General features: G+C 44.3%; 1 protein-coding gene across 1 annotated transcript in view; it reads left to right on the top strand.

The window, feature by feature from the left end:
• Positions 1 to 27,785, top strand: part of ADARB2 (adenosine deaminase RNA specific B2 (inactive)) — a 321,998-nt gene that overhangs the window by 272,835 nt on the left and 21,378 nt on the right. Inside the window, exons 5-7 of the mRNA XM_063324450.1 lie at positions 2,900 to 3,068; positions 10,036 to 10,187; positions 26,465 to 26,633. Coding sequence (XP_063180520.1) covers positions 2,900 to 3,068; positions 10,036 to 10,187; positions 26,465 to 26,633 — 490 coding nt within the window. The remainder of the gene's footprint in view (positions 1 to 2,899; positions 3,069 to 10,035; positions 10,188 to 26,464; positions 26,634 to 27,785) is intronic.

Below are 27,785 nucleotides of genomic sequence, written 5' to 3'. Positions count from 1 at the left end.
CAGAGGGACTCATATCATTGCTGCATCAGTAGGTGTTGGGCGCCTTTGTGTTTCCTTTCTGAATAAATCCAGACCTCACAGAAAATCCTGGGTGCATTCCTCATCTTACACTCATGCTAGAAAAATGAGAGAGTTAAGCTTGTTTATGGATAAAATGTTTGAATTAATAAAAGGCGTCACACCATGCAGCGGGCTGATCGGGAGGGGTGAGTGAGGTACAGCTCCTGGAGAGCAGGATGACTTCCCCAGATGGGTTGCTCTGTATTTGCAGAGCCTGGTGCTTTGACTGTGAGGTGAAGGGGGAGACGGGGAGGGACATCAGTGGTATGCTAATGTAAGGAGAAGGAAGCAGTCGCTCTGACTGCCTTGAGGAGTATTGATGGAGGCCCTCAGGTGCAGGCAGAGAGGCTCATGGGTTTCTGAACAAGGGAACTGCCCCCTGGTGTCCTTCTGCTGTCCTGAGGAAAATAAGGGTCTGTCTACGTTCTTAAATAAATAAAGTAGAACAAAAAAATTGCTGATTCTTATCATGGACCTTCCAACCAAGGAAAATACTATATGCTGCTCAGAAAAATATATGCTACTTTTTGAGATGCTGAGCAGGACTCAGACACCTCTGTTGCAGGCAGTGCCTCATGAAATGTTTGGTGTTAGTCCATGTGGAAGACGCAGTTAACTTAGATGGACACCTGTCTGATCTAAGATACCTGTTATTTTTCTCATGAAAGCACTGACCCTAAAGCAAAGTGACATCAAAACAACTCTAGTGTACAAACACTTTTCTTTTAGGGAAGGAGCCATTTGTCCACCTCAACTTTTTCTCTAGTAATAAAACTGGAATAAACGCAAACACTTCGTAATTGCATTTCCCCACTGCATTCTCCCATTGCTCCCATCCTCCTCTTCTTGGATTTTCTAGATTGCCAGCTCTTCTTCGTTTTGTTTTTGTTTCTTTTTTGTTTAATAAATACTCCCAAACACTTTTTTAGGGCCACATTTATAGTGACAAATAGAGATCAAACTTCTGGCACAGGCATACAGTGATGTGTACTTTGTCACTAGTACCTTCAACAACTTCTGGATGAGACTGTCACAACGAGGGGGTCAGATGTGATTAACTGGATTTTTCACAATACTTACACCTCTCCTACAAATGTCACAATGCTGCAATGCCACAATATTACTAAAAGTTTTGGATTACTGATGTAGCTGTCGTATTGATATAGGCATGAGATGATTTTGGTATTATTTGCTGTTGTATATGTTAAGCCTGGGAACAGTGCTATAACATGTCACCAACCGCTAGTCCCAGTGCTGTGTGGAGATTATGAAGTATTACTGGTCCTATTTACTAACTGGCACATCACTGCCAGCACTAGCTCTTTACGTTTAAAATATACTTTCCTTCTCCATTCAGCTGTTTCTCATATCACACCAATGGATCGTGAGAGAACATGGCCTCAGCCATGCTGCTTCCAACTCAAAAAACCTCTGCAATGTTTGTTTATTCTACTGTTCAATAGGCTTCATCATAAGAAAAAAGTAATATTGCTGACTCTATAAAATAATTCCTGAAGCTTTTCTACAGCTAAAGTAGCATCATAGAAACAGCATCACCGTGACCCATGGTGAGATTGTTTCCATTCCCCCTGTGGGTGCTTGCAGCCTCAGGCCTGACTTCGTCACTGACTCATCAGACTTTGAGGGCTTGATTCAGTTGTTTAAACACAGGGATCTGTTTCCACTGAGTCACTTTATGGATTTCCACGTGAGATGTGTGGGGAGGGTGCAGAACCTCCTGGACACCCCCACTTCCCCAGAGCAGCAGCCAGAGGTTAGTCAGGACACCGGAGGGCATCTCAGGTGACACTACACGGCCACAACCCTGCCAACCCCAGCAGTCTGACTTGCTATACTGTACATGTGTTTGCCTACACACTGTGGTGTACAGCTGTCAAGCACAGTCCGACACTCTTAGTCTTCCTTGTCACATCTAGAGGAAGCACCCATCAGCCAGAAAAGTCCAGTTTTCCCAAGAACTGCTCCTCTGTTCTTCAGTATTCGGAGAGATGCATCATGAAATGTGCTGTTTAATAAATCATTTCAGTTTGGCCTCAGTTCATTCTTAAGTCTTCTTTGAAATTGTCCACAGGGCTGAATGAGCTACATTTTAGAGCAAGGTCCTGTTGAAGTCTGTAGGCATTTTGCTGCTGACTCCAAAGAAATCAGGTTTTAATCCCAGAAAGTTTCTATCTGGACCAAGAAAGGCATGTCTTTCAATTGCCATCACCATTATCTGGAGAGGCACGGGAGGAACAAAGCTGGTCTCAGTGATGAATCATCCGTCCCTGGGACCACAGTGGAAAAGGCACCGATGTAACTGCTCTTGGAGAAAGGAAAAATAAACTGGACTGAAAGTCACATCAGTTTGTTCTCTGAAATTTTTAAAGAGCAGCTCCAGAAGTGTTACTTGCATTTTATTTAGTACTTACAGTGCAACAGCAATGAAAACTAACATTACAGGGAGTGTGTGTTCCCATCAGAAAATGTCTTCAACAGCTCATAAAAACCTGGCCATTTATCAGCACTGCAGGAGATCTTTATTACCTCCCTACAGCATGTGCTCTCTTATGATGTAGTTATTGATTTAACAAGTAAACTTTGTGGCAAGCTTTTATCTTGGAATTAGCAGCAAGACTGAAATAGAGCTCTTATTATTCTAATAACACAGAGATGTGAGATTCCTGCATATTCCAAAGGCCGTATCATCACCTTTACAAGCATCCCATTAGTGCTGTCTGGGCTGACACATCAAAGCGTGGGCTGAGAGATCTTTAAAAATTATGATATCGTACTCACCCCTGGCAACTTCACAACCCTTTTGTTTTTCTTCCTACAGGTTTGGACATCAGGCAAGCTCAGGTTATTGTGCTGTCCTCGGGTACCAAATGTATAAATGGGGAATACATTAATGACCAAGGGCTCGCGGTCAACGACTGCCATGCAGAAATTGTGGCAAGAAGGGCATTTGTTCACTTCCTCTACTCACAGCTGGAGCTACACTTAAGGTAACTGAATTCTGTTGATGCCTGGGGAATGTTATATGGCCTTCAGTGGAACAGATCCATCCTCCAGACATTTGAACTTTTTGTTCCTTTATGTTGTTGTTTCTGAGTCTTTGGCTGATGAAGGACCAATACACTGCACAGAGAAAAAAAGAGAGTTAGATAGTCTAGAGTGCTGGGTCATGAGCTCCTTTACTTCAGCTGATTTTCTTTCAGCAGCTATTAGATATGACTCATAAAGTTGGGTTTTATGAAGCCTGATGATTTTGTACAAATCTTTACGTGCAGGCTTATTAGCATCATTCACTGGCCAGAGACTGGAAGGGGGGCATTTTGCTCACTGCAGACATTTTCCTGTCTTCCTTGTTGCTGCTGAAATACCTCTAGCAAGTGATTTATTGATCATTAATGCCTGCATTGACTCACTGGAGAAGCAATGAGTGTTAAAAGTACAGTAAACTTTGTGCCAAAGTGCAAGATGCTATCACTCACTCCTCCTTTATGATGTTTTAAAATGTTATAGCATGTAGAGTCATTACAGAGGAATTATTGTTCCTGTCTTCAGTCAAACCCACTTTGTTACTATTTAGATAGTTAATGGGTCATACACTGCCTGGAAGATGGTAACAAGTGGGGTACCGCAGAAGTCTATCCTGGGACCTCGCTAATTGTGACTGTCAGCAATCTGGAAAAGGCTATGTAGTGCTTCTTTATAAGCTCTGGAGAGGACATAAAATTGTGGGGAGGACCAGTCAATATGCTGGAGGACTGGACTGCCATCCAGACAGGCTGGAGGACTGGGCCAGCAGGATCTTTGACCGAAAACTCAGCACAGACAAATGGAAAGTCCCACCCCAAGGAGAAAAGAATGACCTGCAAAAACACAGACTGGAACCTTACTGGCTGGGGAGCAGCTCTGCTGAAAAGGGACAGGGTTTGTAGGCAAACAGCAAGCGGAACATGAGAGAGTAGTGTGCCTGGCAACAAAAAGGGTCAATAGGATCCGGGGCTGTGTGAAGAGTCAGTCAAGGGATGTGATCATCCCCCCCACTCAGCACTCATTAGACCACATCTACAATACCACGTGCAGTTTTGGGTCCCCCAATACAGGAAAGACATCAACCATCTGAAGCAGGTTCAGCAGAGGCCACCCGAATGCTCAGGGGCAGAAGCACCTGGCCTGTGTGGAGGGGCTGAGGGACCGGCCCCTGGTCAGCCTGGAAATGGGGTGGCAAACCCAGCAGAATATATGTCAACAATACAGTGGAGCTGCCATCTTTACCAAGGTGCGCAGTGGGAAGATGATAGACAACGGGCACACACTGAAACAAGAGAAGCTCAGTCTGAATATGAGGACAAACTGTCCCCATGAGAACAGGCAAGCAGTGGAACAGGTCACCCCTCAGGGTTGTACAGTCTCCATCCTGTCCTGGAGGTTTTCAAAACCTGAGTGGATAAAACGCTCAGCAATCTGGCAAAGTGCTTTGAGCAGGAGGTTGGGCTAGAGACCTGAGGTCCTTTCCAGCCTGAATTATCCTATGATCCTATAAAAAACTGAGCAGAAGTGAAGCTGAGGTGGCAGTTATTATATGGAAGGAACCAAGGAATGAAGGAAGCAGGGAAAGAAAACAACAAAAAAAACCCCTTATCTATCGGTCATTCTTCTGCCCTCCGTTTTTGCTTGCATTTTCGTGTGACTTTATCTGAAGGCCATTAACCTCAGTGCAAAAACGCCCTTTGGCTTCAAAGGGTTTTGCATCAGGTGACAGACACAAGGATTCATCTGAGCAGGATTGTATGTTCTTGTGAGCACCTATGATCCTGTTGCACCGCAGCAACAATAATAGGAATAATAGTTATTTTCACTTCAGGCTGGGGTTGAAGGCAAGAGAGTATATTGAGTAGATGAGCTTGGCTAACAAAGGGGGACAAGAGCCTTGAAGGGTTTAATCAAAAACTATATTCTCTCTATTTCAATCTGAATTGCTTTCAAGTTTACATTAAATTATTATGTTTTCAGCAGTGTGGCAGCCTTAGTACTTGCCTTGTGCTACTGTCTCTTGGGAAACAAGTGCTACCACTGTATCTTAAACTATTGTATTGATCCACCTCCCTAACATGTTCAGTCATATTATTATTTTATTTGGATCAATGTTAACAGTCTTTTGTTAAGAGAATCCTCAGTGCAGCACAAGCTCTGTTCACAATAACTTCAAATCACTCTCTGTTCAGGCAAGAGCAGCCGCGGCTGCTTCCCTGACCAGCGCACATGACAAAAATCTCAACCAAAATTGTGAAGGCTAAGCACCTTTGAAAGACAGAGCTGGAGATATTGTCGAATCAGAGTTTGCTTCCTTAAAGTCCACGGGGAAACAAAACTCTGTGTTATCATATATTCTTCAGTTCTAGTATTTATTGCTGCACTCAGTTTTATGCCATCATCGGGAGCTTTTTCATATGGTGAGAGAACTGGGGTGTTCAAAATGAAATGAAAAATGCATTTTCTGCACGTTGCAGTCACATTTACCCCTTCCTCTCTAGAAAAAGAGACAACTCCCACTGGCAGAGAAATCACATGGTGCTACCGCATAGCTAAAGGACACAGTTTTTAGGACAGACATGTTAACTCAGCTCCACTGGGGCTCCTTGCACACCAGCTCCTCAGGCTTGGGGGAAACACAAACATGGTTTCTATGTTGTTGCATGAGCATAGTCCAAATTTAAGTCCTGTCCCAGGTCAGGAATCTGTTGTACGAAGTCGTACATGAACTGAGACCAAAAAGATGGTTCCCTAACCCCCAAAAAACAATGAAAGCATAGTTATTGCCTCAAAGAGCTTAAATTTTGTATCTCTACCTATGGAACAGGCAAGTTTGTTGTATGGAGAGTATTCCCTATTTTCCACTTATCGTCCTCCCACCAAGTCTACCTGCTCAAACTGATCTCTGCAGCTGGATTTCAAACTTCAGGAACTTCCAGCACAAGAACTATTTTTCTATATGAAGCTGTCCTGGAAAAGGAACCACTTTTCTGGAATTTACAAATGCTGCCATTGACCTCGGTGAAAGCAAAACGTGTCCTTGCCTGAGTCCAGCATGAAGGCTTCAAAGAGCAGGGACAAGCAGGCTGGAGAAAGCAAGGGCCAGGACAGAGAATTAATACCCAAGAGAGATGGATGCACTGAGTTGAATTTACTTCTTGACACCTTACTTGAGATGTCTAAAAGTTAGTCAGTCGAGCGTGAACTGGATCCCCCAGGCTCTTATCGGCAGTGGAGAGAGATGGGCATCTCTGGGGTGGGACTCAGCAGACCTACTCAAGTGTCTGTGGAGGGTGAGATGAATTGCCATGTACTGGGGCCAATTTTTTTTCATTTCTATAAAGAGCGCATAGGGTGACTGCTTCGGATATTTAAACTGTAGAACAATCCCATCCACAAGCCAAAGTTGCAGCAATATGTAAATTACATTTTTTTTCCTTCTTTTCATATTGCTGACTTTCCTGACTTTTCCTGGGAAAGAGAGATCCAGCATAGGAACTTTATCCTCTCTAAGAAGCAAGAGTGACAAATACTTCAAAAGGAAACTTTCTTTCAACAATTCATTGTCTAGAGCTTGAGTTAAATAAAAGCTAAAAGCACAACTAAAACCTGACAGCTTCTAACCAGTCTGATTAAAAACCTTAGCCCTCCCAGATTTCATTTTTATGACAACCATAATCCTCCAGTTCTCAAGACTTTCACGAAAAAGATGAAAAGTAAGACGTAAATTTTCTGATGTACAAAAGAAGGACAAGAAAGACCTTTTGAGAAGCTTTTTCTAAAAATCACCATCAAAAAGTACACAAATACCATACTCTGGTTCTCTCGCAATGATGGCAGTAAAATTCACGTTGATTTCAGTGGGATTATTTATACCAACTGGCCAATAGTGAAGAAAAGAAAATCCAACTCTTCTTTTTTAAAGAAAAATAAAACCAATAGCCTATTCTTAAAATAAATAAGCACCATAGCAGCCTTGCTGCTGAAGTGGCCTTGCAGGTGCTGGAGGGATGATTTTACCAGAAGCTAAGTTAGATGCAAAGCGAGTTAGATGCAAACCACTGTTTATTTTATACATAAAAAGGAAAGAATAGTCTTCATCCAGTCCAGTTAAACTTTTTTCCAGGAAAACCAGCTGTTTGTTATACATCTGCTGTTTCTTTCTTTGTCCTACTAACATCTCAGTGGACACAGCTCCTTCCCTTTTAAGCCTGCTGTTAGTTTCTCTAGGGTGCCGTGCTGTAGCATATAGTACTAGAAACTTCCCATACGTACGTTCACATGCTAAAAACAGCTCCTCTGTTTCTCTTGTAGAAAGTAAGGCCTTGTTTCAGCAAAACCCTTTGCATATATTAAACCATAAGTATGTGCTTAAATCTTCTTAAAGTCAGCTCAAAACATATGCATGTGTTATGCTACATAATGAACTTAAGTGCAAGATTAGAATTTAGCATATTCTTAAATGTTCCTCTTGAATCAACCTCAAATCCTAACTCTCTCACAGAAATTCATAACAGTCAAAGGTTTAGGGACAAATTCTGCTTTTTTAGCCACTGCCAGCATGTGGAAATGACTCTAATAATGAATTACATTTGTGGGCTCAGTGGGGGCTTCTCTGTTCATTGCAAAGTGGCTTTGCAAAACACTGCTACTGCAAACTCATTCTCCTCGTCACAGCTCAAAACTACTATCCCAGGGGCAAGGCAGAAGTGTAGAGGTGCTGGGGGAGACGCGACTTTGCAGAAGTGCATCGCATGCTCCACTTGGCCCAGTTTTACAAGGTCCTTGGGTCCCCCTGAGGTTTGAAATCCCCCAAGCCTCCCGTGCACAAGACTCTCTGCAAAGCCACCATAGATGATATTGCATCCCAAACTCCTTTATAACAATAGTCTCCGAGTTTTCTTATTAGACCTATTCAGCCGCTGTGAGGCGTTGAATCTCATGTTGGAGTTCAGCCCCCAGAAAACCATCCCAAAGGCAGGTCGGGACCGTATGTGATACGGAGGATCTCAGCCTCCTGGAGGAAGAGTCGAGCTGCCTTGCCCTCCAGCCCTGCCATGTGTTCTTAGGGCAGCTGTCTGTCACCCAACCCACCAGCCACACTGGCCACAGACCCTCCTTGGTACTCGGGGAGAGGGAGGAGAGCAAGGTTAATCAGTGAAAAAGAATAACCAGAAAAAACAGGATGGGTGCTGATTACTGTGAACTCCTGAAAGCCAGTGCAAAGAATGACTGCTCCAACCCTACATAGCAACTGTTTCTAAGTACTGTGAGCTGCCCCCTCCTCCCCCAGCTGAGGTTGAACATAATAATAATAGCAGGCGTTAGGACTGCACAGCTTTGTATTCTCCCAGTTGATTTTGCAGTGAATTATTTAAAACTGACTGCAATCGCTCTAAAGTCCAAGCAGCAGTACTTACAGGTATTTTATTAGTTCAGAGGCTTGTATCAGGGCGATAATATAATTAGTGCAGTTGGGAAATTCCACCACAGCCAGCAGAAAATGAAGGAGCCGCATGTGGCAGCCTCGGCTCGGCAGCCGGCGTGGCTCCTTGTCCCTGACAGGCGAGCTAATGTGCCTGTAAATTCCTCCTGACAGCGAACGCATCCCAGCATCAAAAAATGACAAAACACCCAAACCATGGAAGAGTGACAGCCAAACAGCTTCAATAGCATGGAGGCTGCACTGGGAGAAAACAGGCAGAGGCAGCTTGGATTAAAGCCAGGGACTCGCTCGGAGGCTGAGTAGAAAGCCCCCATTTGCACTGACAGGAGGCAGAGAAACCAGCAGAAATCGCCTTGGTTAATGGGCTGTCCTATAGTGAATTAAACGGGTAGGATTCCGGCTTATTAAGAGGCTCCTAGGAAAATCATTAGCTGCAGGTGCCGTTCTGTTCAGAGATATTCCTACAGAACGACCCTTGAGTTGTTGAGGGAAGGACGGGGGCAACAGGGAAAGGAGTCTCTCATCATAATTTCACTAATCACGTTTTCACTTTCAAAATTATAATAATCACGACCAGCACCCAAGTGTACGTATTAGAGGCAGCTGTCTGTCAGAGAAATCACCCATGTCTTCCCAAATGTAAATCATCCGCGGAGCCACACGGCAGCATAGCCTTAATGCGAGCTATTGCTGCAAACTGCAGGACTGGGAGGGTTCGGCCTCCCGGGCAGCTGCTGCTAATGGAATATGTGCGCTGTGTCCCCATCTAGCTGCTGAACCACTGCGAAGATAAAAGCTTCATCTTAATAAGTATCTTTTTCTCAACTCAGCGGAGAGAAGCCCGCACAAGTTTTGTCCTCGCTTTTCAGAATGGCTTCTGATTGCCAAAAACGCCGAGCAACCAAGAAGACGCTGGCTTTGATGGAGCACTCGTAGGTGGCACTGGTTGAACGGGGAAGAAAAGCAACACCTGGGGGGCAGGGAGGGTTGTCAGGGGCCATAAAACCTGGGTGCTTCATTAGCGGCCCTTTTCAGTGGAGCATATAAACACACATCTCGGTTGCAGTGATGCTAATGGGATTTAAACAGGTGCCTAGGCATCGTGATGAGCAGAGCTGATTTGTTCACGTGAGAGACTGAGAGAACTTCTCCTTTCTTCATGCACCAGAACCTCTTTAAAATCAATGTGTTTATGCAACCATGCATGTGAGGAAGGAGAGTCAGCCTTCAAAAATCCACAGGTTTTGTCATTAGAATACATTCTAGGTAAGCAAGCCAAAAGCACTTTGACAGTTTTTACTCCCTTCACACATTTCTTCACTTGTAGAAGCTTACTGTTTTTCTCTTGTTGTCACTAGGGGAAATATATGATGCCAGGTGCTAATAAAAACAAACAGAGAGAGAAAAACAGAGAGAGAGAGAGACCAGAAATGTTTCTGATTTGGCGTGTAACAAATGACCTGGAACCTCTTTTGTGATCATAGCAAACGGCGAGAAGACTGGGAGCGATCAATCTTCGTGCGATTAAAAGAAGGAGGCTACAGGCTGCGGGAGAACATCCTGTTCCATCTGTACGTGAGCACTTCACCCTGCGGAGACGCGCGCCTCAACTCCCCCTACGAAATCACAACTGACTGTAAGAAAAAAAAATCTTCCCTCTCCTTTTTCCCCTTTGCCTAGTTTTTTTCCTTTTCTTTCTTTTTTTTTTTTTTTTAAATCAGTCCTTTCTTTGTTTGCTTGCAGAAAACATGTTTCAGTCAAGAGCAGAAACACTGCGGGCTGCGTGGTGTGTGTGTGTGTGTGTCTGTGCAACCGGTGCTTGGTCCCGTGTACTGGGGGAAGATGTGCAGGGAAAATCAGAGCTGGGCAAGGTAGCGGGAGACGGCTCTGCGCGCCTGAGGGAGGCTCAGGGGCTCTGCTAGGGAATACGTCCCCAACAGCCTGCATTTCCTGCTAGGAAATGCAGCCCCAACAGTAAATAAATGCCTTGGGAAGGGTCCTTACTACGCAAGAGATACTTGGAGCCACGGCCATGGGCTGGACCAGAGGATCAGGTCTCTAGCTGGGGATGCCTGGACTTTTCTTACACCAAACCTGAGCTGTCCCAGTTGCAGCAGCTGGAACCTGGGGTACAGCGATGATATGATGTGGTATGATATGATTGATATGATTGATATGATATGATATGATATGATATGATATGATATGAAATTATATTATACGATATGATATGGGACATCTGTGGTGTTGGTCGAAGTTCAGGCTCTCTCCAAATACCACCTGCCCTTGCAGCGAATAATGTCAGAACCCTTCAGGAAAGGATCCTTCCCAGCCCACGCCGCCTATGTCAGACCAGCCCCATGATCGCTGTGTGGCAGATGGACTAGATGAAGTCCACCGTGCCAGCCTTGGAGTCCCTGGGCCCATACCTATGACATTTAAGTAGAAACATGGTTTTCCAGGAATTTCTTCTCTAGAGATAATCTTGCAAGTAAGGCGTCGCTGCTTACTGCAGGGGGTTTGGACTAGATGACCTTTAAAGGTCCCTTCCAACCCAACACATTCTAAATTCTAAACAAATCAGGTCTTGAGCCACTGTGTAAGCCACCGAGAGCAGAGCTGCTTGTCCACGAAGAGACATCCCATCTCCGCCACATGACCCAATACTCTCATCTCGAAACACCCCAAACATGCATGTCCCTGTCATCGCCCTGCCATGGCAGAGGCATGTCCTTGTTGTGTACCAACTGCATCAGCTTTGCCCCTGCCTACCCACAGGGAATGCCCCCAACAAGGGACAGGGGTATCGGGAGGTCTGTGGCTTGTTTTCACACGTCTGTCACTCCATGATCCAACGCACGATGCGCAAGGTGCACTCTTACCTCTTCCCCTGGGTATTGCTTCTCATACACGCATTTTACAGTGCTGTAATACCCATGCTGCCGGCTGCTAAATGTACCTATAATGAGAAATAGTCCTGCCCCGACTACCTTGACTGTGAAGCAGGCAAGACAGAAGAATGGATGGAGGAGGAAGCATAGGCACAGGAATGTAAAATTAATCATCCAAGGTCACACAACGACCTAACTTCCTCACAGGCAAATCCATCAGATGGTAGTTTCACTCCTCGTTCTTATTTGTACAAGTTATTTATTAATGATTAGGTATTATTCTCCCCAGACTGGAATCTTTTTGTCATGTGTGAAACAGCAGCTTGCAGGGGCGAGAAAGCAGAATGCACCTATTCAGGAAGGAAATACGCTTCCTTACCTGACACGATTTCTACATTCTGTCAGCAGGGTTTATAAAAGGAAGAAAAGCAAGTAAACGTTTAAAAGGCAAACGGCAAATTGACAAATTCCTGATGAGGTAACAAAATGAGGAGACAGCATCATCTTAAAAACAAAATTAAAAATAAAAAAAACCAAGTGCCTATGAATATCGAAAATGAATAGTGATTTTGGCCTCCCGCTTCAAGTGTGCATCAAGAGATATCTAAAAAGGTTTTATATTTGGTTAAAGGCCCTCACATTTTCCAGAAGGCAGGCTTCCTGGGGCATGCCTTCCTTGACATCAGAAGGGGAAGCACCAAAGTCTGTAATTATTTTTTAAATGTGGTGTGTTTTCGAGAACAAGCAAGGCTCTCCGGGATTGATTCTGCCCTTTCATGTCCGAGGAAGCAGGTGCTTTGGGCAGCTGACGGCCAGCGCTGCTTATCGATATGCAGCTGAACCCAGCCCTGGAGGTGGATCACGGATCGCTTCAACAAGCACATAAATCTGGCAGATAATGAGGGAATGCTGCTTCAGATAACAGTGTATACAGGAAGCTGTGTTTAAAAATATACTATCACACAACACCTGACACTCATACAGTGAACTTGTACTGGGCTCGCAAAAATACTTTCCATGTTGATTTTTACAGTAGTTATTGTCCCAGTGCAGAAGCTGAGGTAGAAAGAGCTGTGTGGCTTACCCAAGGTTACGCAGTGACTCAGTAGTGGGACATGAAGGGACACTACGTCTGGTTTGTATTTCACTCTTTTAAGCAGATCCCTCTTCCTTTGTCCTGTGCTCTTGAAATAATTTAGCACTGTATAAAAAGCCATGTTGCCAAAAGCTGTCCTTCAGTGAGATAAGCATTTCCTTTTAGCTCACATTATCCCAGAGACATCTGGGAAGATAAGTAATTTATAATGTTTATCATTCAGATCTTCTCTTTTCTTTTTTTTTTTTTTTTTACTAAAGAAATAACCTTTCTTTCATCCAGTAATGACAAGAAACTCCAGATGAATGCTGTTTCATTTCTTAAACAACAAAGAAGCCTCTCCTAGAGGTAGCGCAAGCCATCAAATGTTACTGATTATTCTCTAAAGATGCATTAACATTTAAAAACGGTGTCTCGCCATGTGGTTTCTGGTTTTGCAGAGGAATATGATAAGCCTTTATCAATATAGGGAGTGAGTAAAATCCACTTCTCAAATCTCCTTCCAAAAATTTCCTATTATCCACCGTGTCTTCCCAGCACCCTCAGGGAGACCTCACATTTCCTTCTTAGGAGCTTTGTTCTGGTAAGGGAGGAGATAAGCTAGCATGCGCTTGAAACCCAGTTTACTTCTTACTGGATAGTGCAGGGTACCAAGTTAGTGGCTTGTGTAAAAGTCCGCCCTTACTGTGGTTCATGTAGAGGCTGCAATGCAGAGGAGAGAGCCAGGGAGCCCACACCCATGCCAAGTTCATGCGGGAAAGTAAGAGATTAGGGACAAAAAGAAAAATTTTTTATTTGCAGTGATGCCCTTCTTGCGTCAGAGGTGAGCTGACTTGTTCATTGATACATCCTTAGCCAGCTTTAAAAGAGAGGCAAAATCCAGCTGGACCAGAGCTGCTCTGAGCATGGAGGGGAGTTTTCTATCTCTTTTTTGATGCCTGTAGGTCAGAACGCTGCAAGAGAGGCAAGAGAGCTTACAGGGTATTCAAGGGCAGCTGAAGCTTTGGGAGAGGCAGGTTCAATCCAAGAGAGCAGGGGAGGAGGCTGAGGGGAGAGGAGCAGGAGTGGGTGACAGTGGGAGAGGAGACCAGCCAGGGTGGGTGGTGTTGCAGGAACAGGAGGCTGGGAAATGCCAGAGGGGTTTCAGACAGTTTTGAGAGGTTTTATGGGTTTGTCCTGGCTCCTTCTCTCCAGTCAGTCTCCTTCCCAAGACTCTTCCCTTCATCATTTTCCAAGGTCACCCACAAGGTTGTAGCACAGCTATATGGTGAAGAGGCAGCATGTTCCCAGTGTCCTCACCACCCTGATTGCTCCTTCCCACACTCAGCTTCTGCCCTTGCTTCAGTTCAGTGCTGTACGTCAGGGACCCTGGGACAACATCTCCTTTTCCAGTGCCTTTTCCCTTTGTGTATTTCCAAGCAAGGTATGCCTGGATTTCTGACTTCTCCCAAGGGCAGTGTCGCAGCATCAAGTTAATGTGGGTTTCCTGGAGGTTTCAAGGGAGCTGATGTTTTCCATTACAGGACACACACTCCAGCTCATGAGGTGGAGCTGCAGGCGTGGGGGCAGCTAGCCTTGTAATATTTGTTGCATATTTTATACCTTCTCCTGAATCTAGGGCAAACCACAGAATAATCAAGCCCTTGATTTGCTAAAGTGCCTTCCTAGCTAATTTAGGGCTTCTTGACTCATTGCCTTTTTTTTCAAGAGCCTCTTGAAAAGCAAACTGAATTGCTTAAAAAATTGAGCTAATAAATCCTTCATTTCCCTACTCCTCCTTCCCTGGCAGGATTTTACTTCATTGTCCATCTTCCCCCTGGAGACGTGCTCTCTCTTTTTCACTACATGGATTGCCAAAGAGACAAACAGAATCTGCCCCAGGGCTTGTCTCCATTCTTCTCCCTTGGGCTGCTTTTCTATCTCTTGCTAACATGCTGTATTGCCTTGTACCATTGACTCCTTGATAGCCCAGCTCCTGTTTTATCCCGCGCTCCCTTTAGGTCTGAAACACACCATTGCATCTGCTCCACATGGGGTCTTCCTCCTGCTTGTCTATTAACCTACAGCTGTGCTGAAGCTCTCATGCACACACATTGACAGAGCTCTCATCTAAACAGGATCCACTTGCAACCACGTGAGCTGGATCATTGCCTTGCTAGGTGATGTGTTGGGGAGAAGATGTGCACAGCAGCTTTCAGAGAAGTTGGGGAACTGAAGAGTACCCGGAAAGACAAGTTTGTGCTCTGTAGTTCAAGTGTGCTTTTGCTGTGCAAACCTGTACTTTCCCTGCTTGTGACTCTGGCTGCTGGATTTTACAGACCGTTCTCAGCTAAAAAACGCTCTGTTAACCCCCAAAGCCTCGAAGCGTTGCCCCGCTCACACCAGAGACTCAGCACTCTGTGTTCAGATGGGGCTGACCCAGATTGCATCCGTATGTGATCCCCAGATCAGAGTCCCTGAAAGTCATATCTGAGCAGAGTGGCTGGAGAGGGCCAGATTCAAACAGAGGCCATCTAAGGAGCCCGTCCATCTCCAAGAGATGGACACAAATCATCTCCTGCGGCTGTCAGGAGACTCTTAACCCCAGAACTCTGCATTCGGGGTCCTGCAGGCAGGTATCAGGATGGAAATACAATGAGGATGCTTATGGGACCAGCTGGGCTAGCATGACTCCCAAAAGCTTTGGATTTGGTGAACGTTATTGGATGTGCAAGGGGAAGAAATCCCTGCCTTCCTTCTGCCAATCCCATGTTTTTTTAAACGGTCAAATTCTGTTCTTGTGAGTAGATGATGGGGGGGAGGGGGGAGCATTTCAAGAAGAACCATCCAAATAACTGAGTGATCTGAAAAGAAATTAGATATCTGTAACTGCAAGAAACTACAGGTCCTAACAAATCAATATACTGCCCTTATTATAAAAATCGAGGGTAACCGTAGGTCATCCTTTAGGCTTGGACACTGCTCTTTGTTTCTGTTGTACAAGTGCTCCCAGATATCGTATCGCTCCGTCACGGCTGCTGGCCTGCTGCAGCTTGGGAGACCATATTGGAAATTCGTAGCTATTCAGTGCATGGAGAAGCTTCCTCCTAGGTTGTAAAGTTGATTTTATGCTGATGAATGGCCCGTCTGTGGAACTGGGGTGAAGGTGCATTATTTTCCTATTTCTCATATGACTGAGCAGAACAATACCTTGGGGGATCTCAGAACAAAATTATCATAGAGAACCATGCCCAGAAGTAACGTGAAAGAAAAAAAAAATGCATGCACCACTGTAGGCTATAGCACTGAACGCTGCCTCGGGAGAAATAATCCTAGCACTGGGTGAATTATTGTGGTCAGCCCAGATTGCTTTGTCATGTAAAGGATGCTGAAGAAATTGCAGACACAGCATGAGGCTCCCGGATTACTTCAGGGGCTAGGGAACTGGTTATTAGAGAAGGTGAGAGCACATTGTCCTTTTGCTTCATTAAGACTGGACTGGGCTGGATCCAAAAGGTTTGGGTTCAGGGTGTGAGCACCGCGCGCTTTGTCATCCTCCTTTGAGATCAAGTCCTGTGGAAGCGATGGCCCCTTCCTGCCTGTGCCACTGACCCAGCCTCAATTTACCAAAGTGAGTACAGAGGAAATGCAGACTTTCTACCGTTAACTAGAAGCTGGTCTGTCAAGGAGCTCATCCCTGCTCAGGACTCTTAGCAGTCATCGGGTTTATATGTAATTGCCCTGTTTTCTAACTCAGTCCTCCCAGGCTGCTGAAATGCTGTTTCAGAGCATGGCTGCTTTCACTCAAGTTAACTTGTTTGGGAAAGCACAGTCACAGGACTGTCCCCTCTGGCTAGTGCTCTCCATCACTTACACACATCACCCATGGCTGGGAGCAGAGGTGAAGCGTGCTCCTGGCTGGGATGGGCAAAGCTAGCAGAGCCCAGCCCAGGTGTAGTGGTCCTCTCTCCCGCCGAGCACTGCGGGCCTAAGCAGTGGTGTGATTCAGCTCAGGGCTTCCCAGGTGTGGAGGTGGTGCTGCCTGCAGCCACTTCAGACATTTCTCCCCAACATCCAACATAAGCCCATACAGGGACTATGAGGGAGTATCCCTATTCTGGGAAAGGTGGGCAAAGGGACTTCAGGAGAAGGAAGTGTGGCTGAGAGGAATCAGTGGGACCCTGGGACAGGATGACCATGGTGCGGGTGGGAAAGTTTGACAGGGGACAGAGTGTGTGATGTTCAGCTTTGATGGAGGGAGTGGGCAAGAAACAGCAGTGTAAGGCCTGTGAGGGGGGTGGCGGGGGGAGGCTCTGGAGAGCTTTGGGATGAGTTGAGCTCCTCTCCTTCTTCCAATGCACAGCACCCACACAGGACCTACAGGCAACAGTTCGACCTAGCTCCAGTGCTGCAAGAAGCTTTTCCTCCCCCAACATCTCCTACTCACTCTCTACTCCTCCAAGGCTGCCAGGGAGGGAGAGAACGGAGGAGAGAGGAGAGGAAAGACTCATGTTGGGGGAACCAGAACAAGTAGATATGGGGACTGGCCTAAGCCCTTTGCTGTGAACTCTGCAGTCCTTCTGATGTCACCTGAGGGAAAAGCTGCAGAAGCAGCAGCTGTTGCATCTCCATGTTCAGATGGACCAATTGCTTAGACAGAGCAGCAGTGCCAGAAGATCTGCAAATACGTGGTCGAGGTGTTCTGGCTGCTGGAAAACCCATCAATTTTGATAATCCAAAGAAGAGTTCTGATGCCCTACACAGCTTGCCGTGCTAGACCTTTTGCCAATCCCTAGGGTCAGCTCTAACCCCTAAACCTGACAGAGAAACTAGCGATGTCCAGGCTTAGAAAGAGTATGGTGAAATTGTGAAAGCTCTCGTGGTTTTATTGTTGGTATTGTCATGCTTGACCCCAGAATGCACCTCTGAAAGCAGCTCTTGTTTTGCTACGTTGGAAGTCCTAAAGCTTTCAGTGCCAATTAATCAACTTCATATTTTGTAATTCACCTCTGCCAGGCTGGGTGGTTACTTTTTTAGTGGAGTTTTACTAAAGCTGACTAGTGAATAACCACTTCACTTCATGGACAACTTTCAGTTCTCAAAGTACTGACTATCTGGAAAGAAATCAGAGCCTGTCAGGCACATTTTTGAAATAAAACAATTGTGGGAAAGCGGGATCGTATCCTGTATTTTTCGTGTCTCCTGGTCAGCAGCACACTAACGAGGGGTAGAAAAAGCTCTACTTCATATCCTTCCATGTCTGGTTCAGGGTGAGCTTTTTCATGCAAGGCCACTTAGACTCAAAGAAGAACTTGAACCTGTATTTCCCAAGCCATGGATCAGGGCTCCACTGAATTCACTATCAGCCGAGCTAGACAGCTCCCTTTCTTCAGTCTCTGTTATAAAACTTTGTCAGAACTGATACACCATAAGAAAACTCGTTGGCTTTGACAATGCATTGAAAATGTCCCAAATCCCTCTCCTTGCGATATTCTTGGCTGCTTTTGCTTATTTGGGTTTTGTTGTTTCAGGGGGAGTTTTAAAGTAGAAAATAAGATTTTTTTAGAAGGATGTGTCAGCGCGGTGTGTGTCTATCTGGGAAAAGAGAAAGAATATGCTGGAAACGATGGATTGCTCAAAGCCATCATTGGCCACAGCTTTGAAAAGCTTTCATGTAAAGCAAAATGTGTTTGTTAGGATTCAGGAAAACAGGTTTCCACAGCTATAATCAGATCCTAATTTTAACAGAATGCTTGAATCGCCAAAGGGAATTGCACTGTATTTATTGATTCTGCTTTGTTATGGGTTTTGCTGCTTTGTAAAACACTGCATTTGGATGCAACGTTCAGATGTGATAAAAAGGCTACATTAATCAGCAAAAGGCCATGGCTGAGAAGCTTTCAGAATAGTAGTGGAAAATTTCACCAAGAAAAGCTGTTTGTCCCAGAATTTGTCCAGCCAAAGGAATAATAATGTCTGAGGTTCTCCAAGGTCCCCTGAAGCAGGCACAAAGAGACCGCATGCTCCCGGACACGGCTGCCCCATTTCCACCCCCAGCATCCCATACCCTGCTAGAGATATGTGCCTAATTACAGCACGTATTTTGGGTGGAACAGATCAAAACATAGTTGGGGAAAAATCCCTGTGGGCAAAAATTACACCCACTCAGATCGAATTTACCCTTCCATGAAGTGTGGGTCACAGGTAAGGCCCATGAGCTGAGTTTTATAAACTTTTCAGGCAACTCCAGGTCCAGGTAAGATCTCTGGGGGATTTTTGAAAGCCCTCGTACTCCTGGGGAGTTTCTTAGAGCCTTAGAAGGAGAGAAATCTGAAGACAGCTACGTAAGAAAACAAAAAATTTAATCCTAACCATGACTCTGCTGGTACTTCTCTAGCTAGCCTTGAGCAGCTCGCCTTACTCTGGTCATTTCTATTCCCATACCTGTAAAATGGCAATAAAAGGTATCCAGCTGTCACATCTTTGAGGAAGGGTAATTAATGCTCAGAGCAGGATATTAGAATGGAAAGCACTATATATTCTAAGCACTATTATATCATTATTCAGAATAATTTAGTAATCACAATCCATAGATTTTTAAGGCCAACGGGGACCATTTCCTGATGATCTAGACTGAATTTGTCCAGCCATAGACCGTAGGACTTGAGTCAGTAATTTCCATCTACAGCTCCAGAAGCTGAAGTTTAACGAGGGTATGTCTGGTGATACAGCAGGAACCACAGCCTCTCTAGGCCCATACCAACCACAGGGGGGCCGCATATCTGTCAATATTATTGACAGATCGCTGTTGTTTCTGTCTCATGGGGTTCATTTTCTGTTTTCATATTTTGCTGACTTCTTTCACAACATTTTTCTTAAATCGCTCTTGAAGATTTCAATTTCCAAACAACAACAAAAATCCCAAAGCCACATGAATAACAGCATGTTTTGTTGATAAAAGAAAGAGGGTTATGATGAATAACACATTCCCTTTATGTTTGTGTAAATTTTTTGATTAAAACATGGTAGGGGAGAGAGTTTTCACCAAATGGGCAATTCCAGTGATGTTGACAATTTTTCACACAAAGTACATTTAGAAGATAAAGCCCGGCTTTAAAAGAAAATATTTTTCTTTAAAAAAAAAAAGTAATAGGAAGGTGGTACAATGATGCATAGTGTAGGACACAGGTGAACCAACTGATGGGGCATCTCGCTCCCCGCACTCACCTTCCAGCCGCTGCCCCGGCTTTGCTTGGCTGATGACCCAGCCACCAGCAGCAGCTCCCCACGCCCTCAAAGATGAGATGATCATTGCTGGAGGCCAGCTAACGTGCCTCTGTGACTGGTGAGGCTCGTGAAGGCTTCAGAAGCAGAATTTTTCTCCATCACGGAGTTCACAGCGCCAGCGCAGACCTTTGCCAGGTCTCTAGGCTTTGCTCTGCGGGGGCAGCTGCACTTCCAAAGCAACGGCATTGCACATCTGATTTTAGATGAGAGAAGCAATTAGTGATTAAAAATAATAATCTTGAAGTGTTTGAGTTGTACTTTCCTTGATTGCCACATGCACAGAATCTTAATTCCACTGATAAATCTTCCTGCTTTTGGCTTCAACATACTAATGCACTTCTACTGCAGAGCAGGCTGGAGTCTGCAGCCTGGGTTTGTAGGTGGCATGAAGGATCTCCCCCAGGCCTGACCCAGTACCGCGCCTTCCTCTTTGCCTGTAACAGTTATTTATAACTCTCAGAGGAAACAGCGTATGACTTCATTGCCAACAAATTGTTTTAAAGAGAATTTTAACTAGTTACTCACGTTCTGATACCAGGGGTTCCTTAAAGACAGACGTTAGAGAAAACTGGTTTGTAGGGTGCATATTTTAATCTGTTTCTCAGATTAATATTTTTTTGTCCCAAGGGTTTAAAGCTTGCTGAGAGACCAGGGCTTTCTTAGAATTTAGCCCAATGGCAAAATGGAGTCATGTGTTGGAGTGCTGTTCTCCCCTCCAGCAGTTAGTTTCAGAAAGGCATTCTAGCCCCTTTCCCTAGGATAAGCATTCAACAGATTTCATATTAGTCTACAAAAATAATAAAAAATCTTTGTAAAAGGCTATATCACCTGAAAAGATGAAATTTTACCCCTCAATGATCCTATATGAAGGCATTTTGATGGACCAAAATGAAGAGTTTTCATTAAAACACTCAGTGATGAACTTAACTATGATGGAGTACCGTTCTTACACCCTTTCTACAATTACTAACAACACAACTCAAACCATAAATCATAATTTAATTACTGCATACTTAAAACAGATAAGGACAAGTAATGCAGTCATTTTCTTTCAGTTCTTTGGGATTCAAACTTCAAGTTTTTCCCATCGCTGAGTCTTTTTATGGATTAAACACCGCATATTGATGAGCTATGAATAGGCAAATTGCCTTTGCTTTCACACCTGGTCTGTACATCACTTGACACTATTGGCAGATGAAAAATTATGGAAGAAATTGAAAGATTCAAAAACGTTATTTAAAGATTGATGAGGAGGAGAAAGAATAGCATGCTGAAGGTAACATCTTTTGTCAGGTCATGGTATACCTGACTGCTGTCCAAAGCCAGGATTTCAGCCAAGAAAGATGCAGGGAGAAGGGGAAAGGTAAAGAAGTTTAATTTCAACTGTTAATTTTGGTTCCACACATGACATGTGTCCAAGCTTTTGTAACACTCTGATATAAAGAATGTATTCAGTATTTATATTTGTATAGAGGGCTTAATGATAGGGTCCATACCCCAGATCTGAACTGAACTCTGCCGAGGCACAGTAGGTGCTACATGGCTCTGGGAGTGAGCAGCCCCTGGGGCTGCATTCAGGTGCAATAGGCCTCCTGGCCTGCATTCTAAAAGCCTATATTGACTTGAAGGGATTCAACTGGATGTATTTTTCCCCCATGCAAGGCAGGTGCTTGTGTTCCCTCATGGGAAGGATGCATCCCTGCACTCGCCGCGGAGGCAGCTCTGTAGACTCTCAGACAAGACCACTGCTTTTACCTGCCTAGCCCTCAATGTGATAAATCCTGCCATATTCTTTTTTCCCTAAATCCAGTCTTCTTTCAGAACGTCCCTAAAGTTTCTTGCTTTCAAAAGCTGGCCCATTGCATTTTAGCCTCATTGTCTGCTGGTCACTAAAGCACAACACAGCAGAGATTTATCTGACCAGCCACCCCACCCGGCAAAGGAGACACATCCAAAGCCTTCAGTGTGCTTTGATGCTCACTTCAACACTTCCAGAAATAGTAATATTGTACATTTATTCAGCATCTGCTTGAGGAAAGTGCTTCTCTAATAACCATCAAAGATACAAAGGCAGGCAGATGTTAATACTTCTCTTTCCACCCCTTTGTTTCAAACCGCTCTAAGCAAGCTTTATAAACCATGCTGATGAATGGAGGGTCCAGCTCTGAAAAAATGCAAGATAGGCTGTTCTATTTCTTCCTTCATGAGGAGCGAACAGCCTCCACTGAAGCAGGGAAATAGAAAATGAACCTCTGAGGCAGTCATGCAAAATTTCAGACAGAGCCTTACTCGTGTGATTCTGTTTAATCACCGTCCATTTCCTCTTCGCTCTTCAACTAAATAATAAATATGGAGTGGCTTTTTTCATTACCATTAGAGCCAGAACTGGTCCTGGAGAAAATATGAAAGTAAGGGGTGAGCCTTGAAATCAGTGGGTTTCACTGATTTTAAATACAAGGCACCTGTCTAAATTTCTAATCCAATAATTAATAATCCAGCACCTTTTTATTTTAGGAGCTGTCAGGAGTAATTTCCACATCTGAGTGTAGCACACATCATAAATCCACTCCAAATGATTTTTAAATTTGTCCTTTCCAATTCCGGTTTGAATTGACATTTTGTTCTGGTTGAAGTGGCATCCTCAGACGCCTTCTCCCCTGCAATTAGTCGAGATTAAGCAGTTGGAGAACCAGCACAGCAAAGATCAGAAATGCTCATAGTCACTGATGCTTTGATCATACCGAACAGCAGAACGGCAGTAGGCTGTAGTATGCGACTCTAAGTTGCATAAATAAATATATTTCTGAGACTGCTTTAAAATGATGAGTAGCAGGCTGTGCCAGCAAGTGGACTGCATTTTTTACTGCTGGAAAGCAGCTTATGTGCCAGAGTCTGTCTGCAGCTTCAGTGCAAAACACACAGAGCCTCCTCTTTTTCTTTGTTCAATATTTATACCTTCCTGCATTACTTAATGAAGTGCTAAACAAGAACTACGTGCGTTCCTATTGTGGATGTGGATTTATTTGATCATTGGCAACCTGCAAGTATTCAGGGTTTTGGTTTATTAGTATTTTACAAAAATGCCACAGATCATCTTTTGGAGGATGCGTGCCAGCTATCCCAGCAATGTCAGCAGCCTGAGACAGGCAGTACAGCACAGGGTTTTTAGTCACACCCTACCCATTGAATTTAATAGCAGTTGAGCAGCTAAAACCCCTTATCAGTGCTGTGGAAGTGTATCCCAGGGTGAGCGTACACTGGCCACAGCTGCCTGAATCCTATCAGCTAATGCCGTCTGCTTGGCTGCACCCTGGGTAGAGCGCGCATTATGGGGAGCAAAGTTTGACACATGGGCTGAGTTAATATGAGCATTTGGAAACTGAGATGATCTGCACACTGTCACACATTTCCTAAAGGCTTTTAAAAACTTTATTATTCAGTTTTTGGTACTTGCAGGCCAGGGCTGAGACGCTACAATAACCACCAGATGTGGAGTACTTCAGCCTTTGTACTTCCTTCGGTCCTGGGGGAAACTCAGAAGATTGAACAGACAAATAAAAAAAATCAAATAAGCAGACCCCCTAAGCTCACACAAATGTTTTGGATCCCCAAATTTTTTGCCTATGCTTTAAATTCCCCGAGTGCTCAACAGTTGTTTGCAGGGCTGCTGCTTTTTCTTCCCCTCAACTGGCTCCTTATCTCTGTCAGCACATTGTGGGATGCTTTGCCCCTCACTAGGTAATATTTGCATAGTGAAATCAAAGTCACATAAATGATGGGCTGCTCATCTTGTCATGCAGTCACTAAAATTCCCCAGCAGTTACAGGTCCCCTTACATGTATGCAAAATGTAGGCGTATCAACATGGTGAACGGCCTGAAAAAGGGAGTAATCTGTGGGACCGAGGCACCTACAGGGGACGGAGCTGAGAAAGCAAGAGAAATGTGGAGAGAGAAGGGAAATAGGGAAAGAAAGTCGTAGCAAGAGAAAATATTCTTCTAAAAAAATAAAAAATGGAGAAATAAACACTCAAAATTCATTTTGTCCTGGGGGATTTCCAGCAGGTGGACTCCTGTGGTAGATTTTTATTGAAAGGATAGCATCTGTTTTTCATAAATAGTTTTTGAGCAGTACCTTTAAATGAATTTGCAGAAGAAGGCAGCATCATTATCTTCATTATACCTGTGGGAAAGCTTAAGAAAAGAGAACTGATTTGCTTAAAGTCAAACTTTCTACCAGTCAAAACAGCAGTAGTCTCCTGAGTCACTCTTCACTGCTTCCCTGGCAGAGGTCTGGCTCTGCCGTGCCATCAGTTCTCGGTGTGTGCAGACTAGAGCAAAGGGGTTTTGCTATACGTTTTTGCTGTTGCTCAGCTAGATGTGTTTGCGAAGCAGAAGTGATCACTTTCTCCTTTTGTTGCCCAAATTTCATGGCACCTTCCCCACGACTCTGCAGTTTAGTAATAAAAAATGCTGCTTGAAGTTTTTAAAAACTGACTTTCCCCACAGAGTCCCAAGAAAAATATGGACCGTTTCCCAGATAGCTAATCCCATCCAAAGAGCATCCTCTGAATGATACTGCAGGAGGCATCCCAGACAAGAGGGATGTGCAAAGGATCGGCACACATGGACATGAAAATGGTTTCCCAACAGTGCTGGCACATCCCTGAAATTTGAGGGGAGAGGGATCTGACACATTTCTGAGACTTTGTCATTTATTCTTATTGCATTTTTTATTTGTCCATTGGCTCTTCCCAGTTTCCCTCAGAATTGAAGTTTGAGAAGCCACAATACTCCAGGTCTGGTGGTTACTGCAGTGTCTTGGTTTGTGAGGTGCTCTGGGACAAGGGGGGTACAAGGATGCCCCACACCCCCCGCTGGGACACCACTGCTGATGGGGATGGCAGTGCAATGACCGTTCTCATCCCAGTTCCTGAAGCAGCACAAACAAACCCTTTGCCAACATTTCGGATATGATAGAGCTTGGGTTTGGATGGGAATTGGTTTTGGCCATGGCCAGTCAATGCAACTGATACCTGGTCTGGCACACACATCCCCATCTTAAATTTTAAAAAAGCAGGAAGGAAGTGAAGAAATGATCGCTGGGGGCTCAGCTACCTGTCTGCTGGCAGGTCACAGCTGACTCTGCTGTTCTACACGTGTTTGCTACCTCTGCTAATCCCAACGGGCTGAAGTGATTTATTTTCCCATTCCTTTTCTGTAAACCATCCGTTGGCAGCAGCCAAAGTCAGTCAATTGCTTCGGCCAGAGCTCGCAGCACAGACAACGGTCATACAAAGCGAAGATGGCAAAAACTGACAGCGGGAGAGAGCGAGCGGCTGGGGAGCGTGCACAGAGCCCCTGCTCACGGCCAGAGTTTCCATCAGCCCCGCAACCTGTGACACCCCGATGTTACTCGGTGCCAGAAACCTGGGCAGCCCTGTAGCCCCCTGAGGGCCGAGGAGCATGACCTTCACAAGGAGAAGCCTTCTGGTCCAGCTGAGGGGCAGTCCATCGAAAAATACACAGGACAGTTGGAAAGATGGGCAAAAGTCTCATGTCCGTAGAAGCAGGGCTCCTTTTCCTTGAACGCAAAGGCTATCATGCACCATCTTTCATTATTTTCCTTTGGGCTAGAGGGAAATCGTGAAAGATCTGCTTCATGGAGAAGGAGCCCTCCAGTGAAACCCTCTGAGGGCAAGGCAGTGAGCAGACCCAGAGGATTTCCTCGCTGTTCCTTGCTGTCCTTTTACAACCAAAGTACACAGGGGCAAAGTAGCAGTGTAAAGAGAAGGGTGATTTTGATCATGAACTTCAGGTTTTCTCTTTTTCGAAAACATGAAGGTGAAGTACTTTAGAAATGTCATTATCTTTTGTGCTTGCTGCATATCCGCAGGACTCAGTTAAGCTCATTGCGGCGCAGGACAAGTGCATTAGCTGCTTGCCCTGCACCACTCCAAAAGCAGCTGCCTTGCACTGAAATATAAAATATCACTCAACTGATGGATGGAAATTGCATAAGAGATATCAGTACAACGCAAGGCAGGAGGGTACCTCACTTTACAGAAACTGTAGAGGGAATTTAAGCAAGCGATGAGTAACTACCGAGTTTTGACTTGCTTATGATCCAGAGTTCAGAACTTCAGGTTTTGAGAATTTTCAGTGAAATTTCACGATAACAAACCAGAACCTCAGTTCTGAAATTATTCAGAAAATGCCACTGAATATCATACTGGAGTTTGGACTAGATTGGGTCAGGCAGGTGAGTTTTTGATCACACTCATTGAACCAAGTTTTTCCAAATATTCCCCTGACACAGCTCAATCCTATAAGCACGGGTTAAAACCAAGAAATTGTACTGTTTCTTTAAAAAACAGAGCACCTCTGTTCTTCTTAAATATGGAAAGGAATGGGAACAGGAACATGAGCTCAGCGTGTGCTGTGTGAAAGTTTTGATGGATGTGAAAAGACAACCGTGCTAGGGAGCACATACTTTTCTCCATTGTGCTGCTTTCTTGGGCTGTAATCTCATCTAATTTTGAATCCAAATTAAAGGACCTCCACAGGTGGTTCTGCAAATGCAAGCTACGGCATCAACACAGCCTCTCGGTTTCTTTCCAAAAAAGTTTAATTATTGCCACCCTTGTGTTTGTTTTGCCCAGTGAACAGCAGCAAGCACATAGTGAGAAAATACCGTGGGCACCTCCGAACAAAGATTGAGTCTGGAGAAGGAACCATACCCGTCCGGTGTCATAACGCAGCTCAGACGTGGGACGGCGTGTTGCTGGGAGAGCAGCTCATCACCATGTCCTGTACAGACAAAATCGCCAGGTACCGTAGCACCTGATGTATCTACATCGCAAAACCCTTTGCATGTGAAAACAAAGTTTGATGCCACAGAGCACTGTGGCTACCGGTGGGGAATAACTAGCAGGTGCTGACAAACCCTGTGGAAACAAAGACCTTCTTTGTATGCAAAAATAAGCCATAGAAACAGGATGGAATGTAAATAGGGCATTTTCCCAAATTCTCCGTGGGTCGTTAGTTGCTTTTTACAGTGTGACAAAAATATAAACCCTCTTTGCAGCATTTCTGCCAATAGAATTTCAGTGTGCAAATAAAATACATCCACTCTGCTCTTTTTGGATCATTTACCCCAAAACTTTCAAACCAACCATGATGCCGATAAACTTAGCTCATCTGCACCCTATTGGATTAAGTGCCCTAAAAGCTGCTAAGAATATTTCTATTATTTTGAGTGTCATCGCAGACCTTTCATGTTACAGCCCCCTCTGTGGCTTTCTGCTCTGTCCCGTAAATACAGCATATATGTATGTAGAATAATTGCCGTATAATAAATATTTCAGAATTATTACATGGTGGCACATAAAACGTAAACAGAGTCACCATTCTAATTTAGGCCATTAGCTAATAGTAAATGATGGCTATCCCAAACCGAAAACAAAGTGTGTGCATTTGGATGCATACTTATTATACTATTAGTATAGATCTATACAGGCATGTATACTTATGCTCGTAATTATATCTATATTATGTGCATTAGCTATAGATGCACCTCTACATGTAAAATACCTTACATTATAGCTATAAAAATGTAAATGTTATGATCAAATTCTTTACTGGAATATCTTGCCTAAGAACCCAGTTAAATTACATTGGCAGAGAATTTGGCCCAATTATTAAAGACCAATATAAACATAATCCTTCAAAAAAGCATAAAGCTTTTGTTTAATTCAAATGCGTAAATTCTGCTCTTAGCCTTAACCGGATGACCTACTGAAGTTCAATTAGTCTGTAGGCTTAGCAAATCCTGCCATTTTGGCAGAAAAATGTATGACGGAACCAGCAAATGGAAATACTAACAGACTCACAAAATCCACGCTCTGTAATCGTCACAACTGTTGTGTTTGCACGAAGGATAAAGAGCAACTTCTGCTATAATGTTTTCATTTATTCATGAAG

The sequence above is a fragment of the Chroicocephalus ridibundus genome, chromosome 2, assembly GCF_963924245.1.
Source record: "Chroicocephalus ridibundus chromosome 2, bChrRid1.1, whole genome shotgun sequence".
Taxonomy (NCBI): Eukaryota; Metazoa; Chordata; class Aves; order Charadriiformes; family Laridae; genus Chroicocephalus; species Chroicocephalus ridibundus.
Note: the sequence above shows the minus strand (reverse complement) of the source record. Positions and strands in the feature narration are given on the sequence as shown.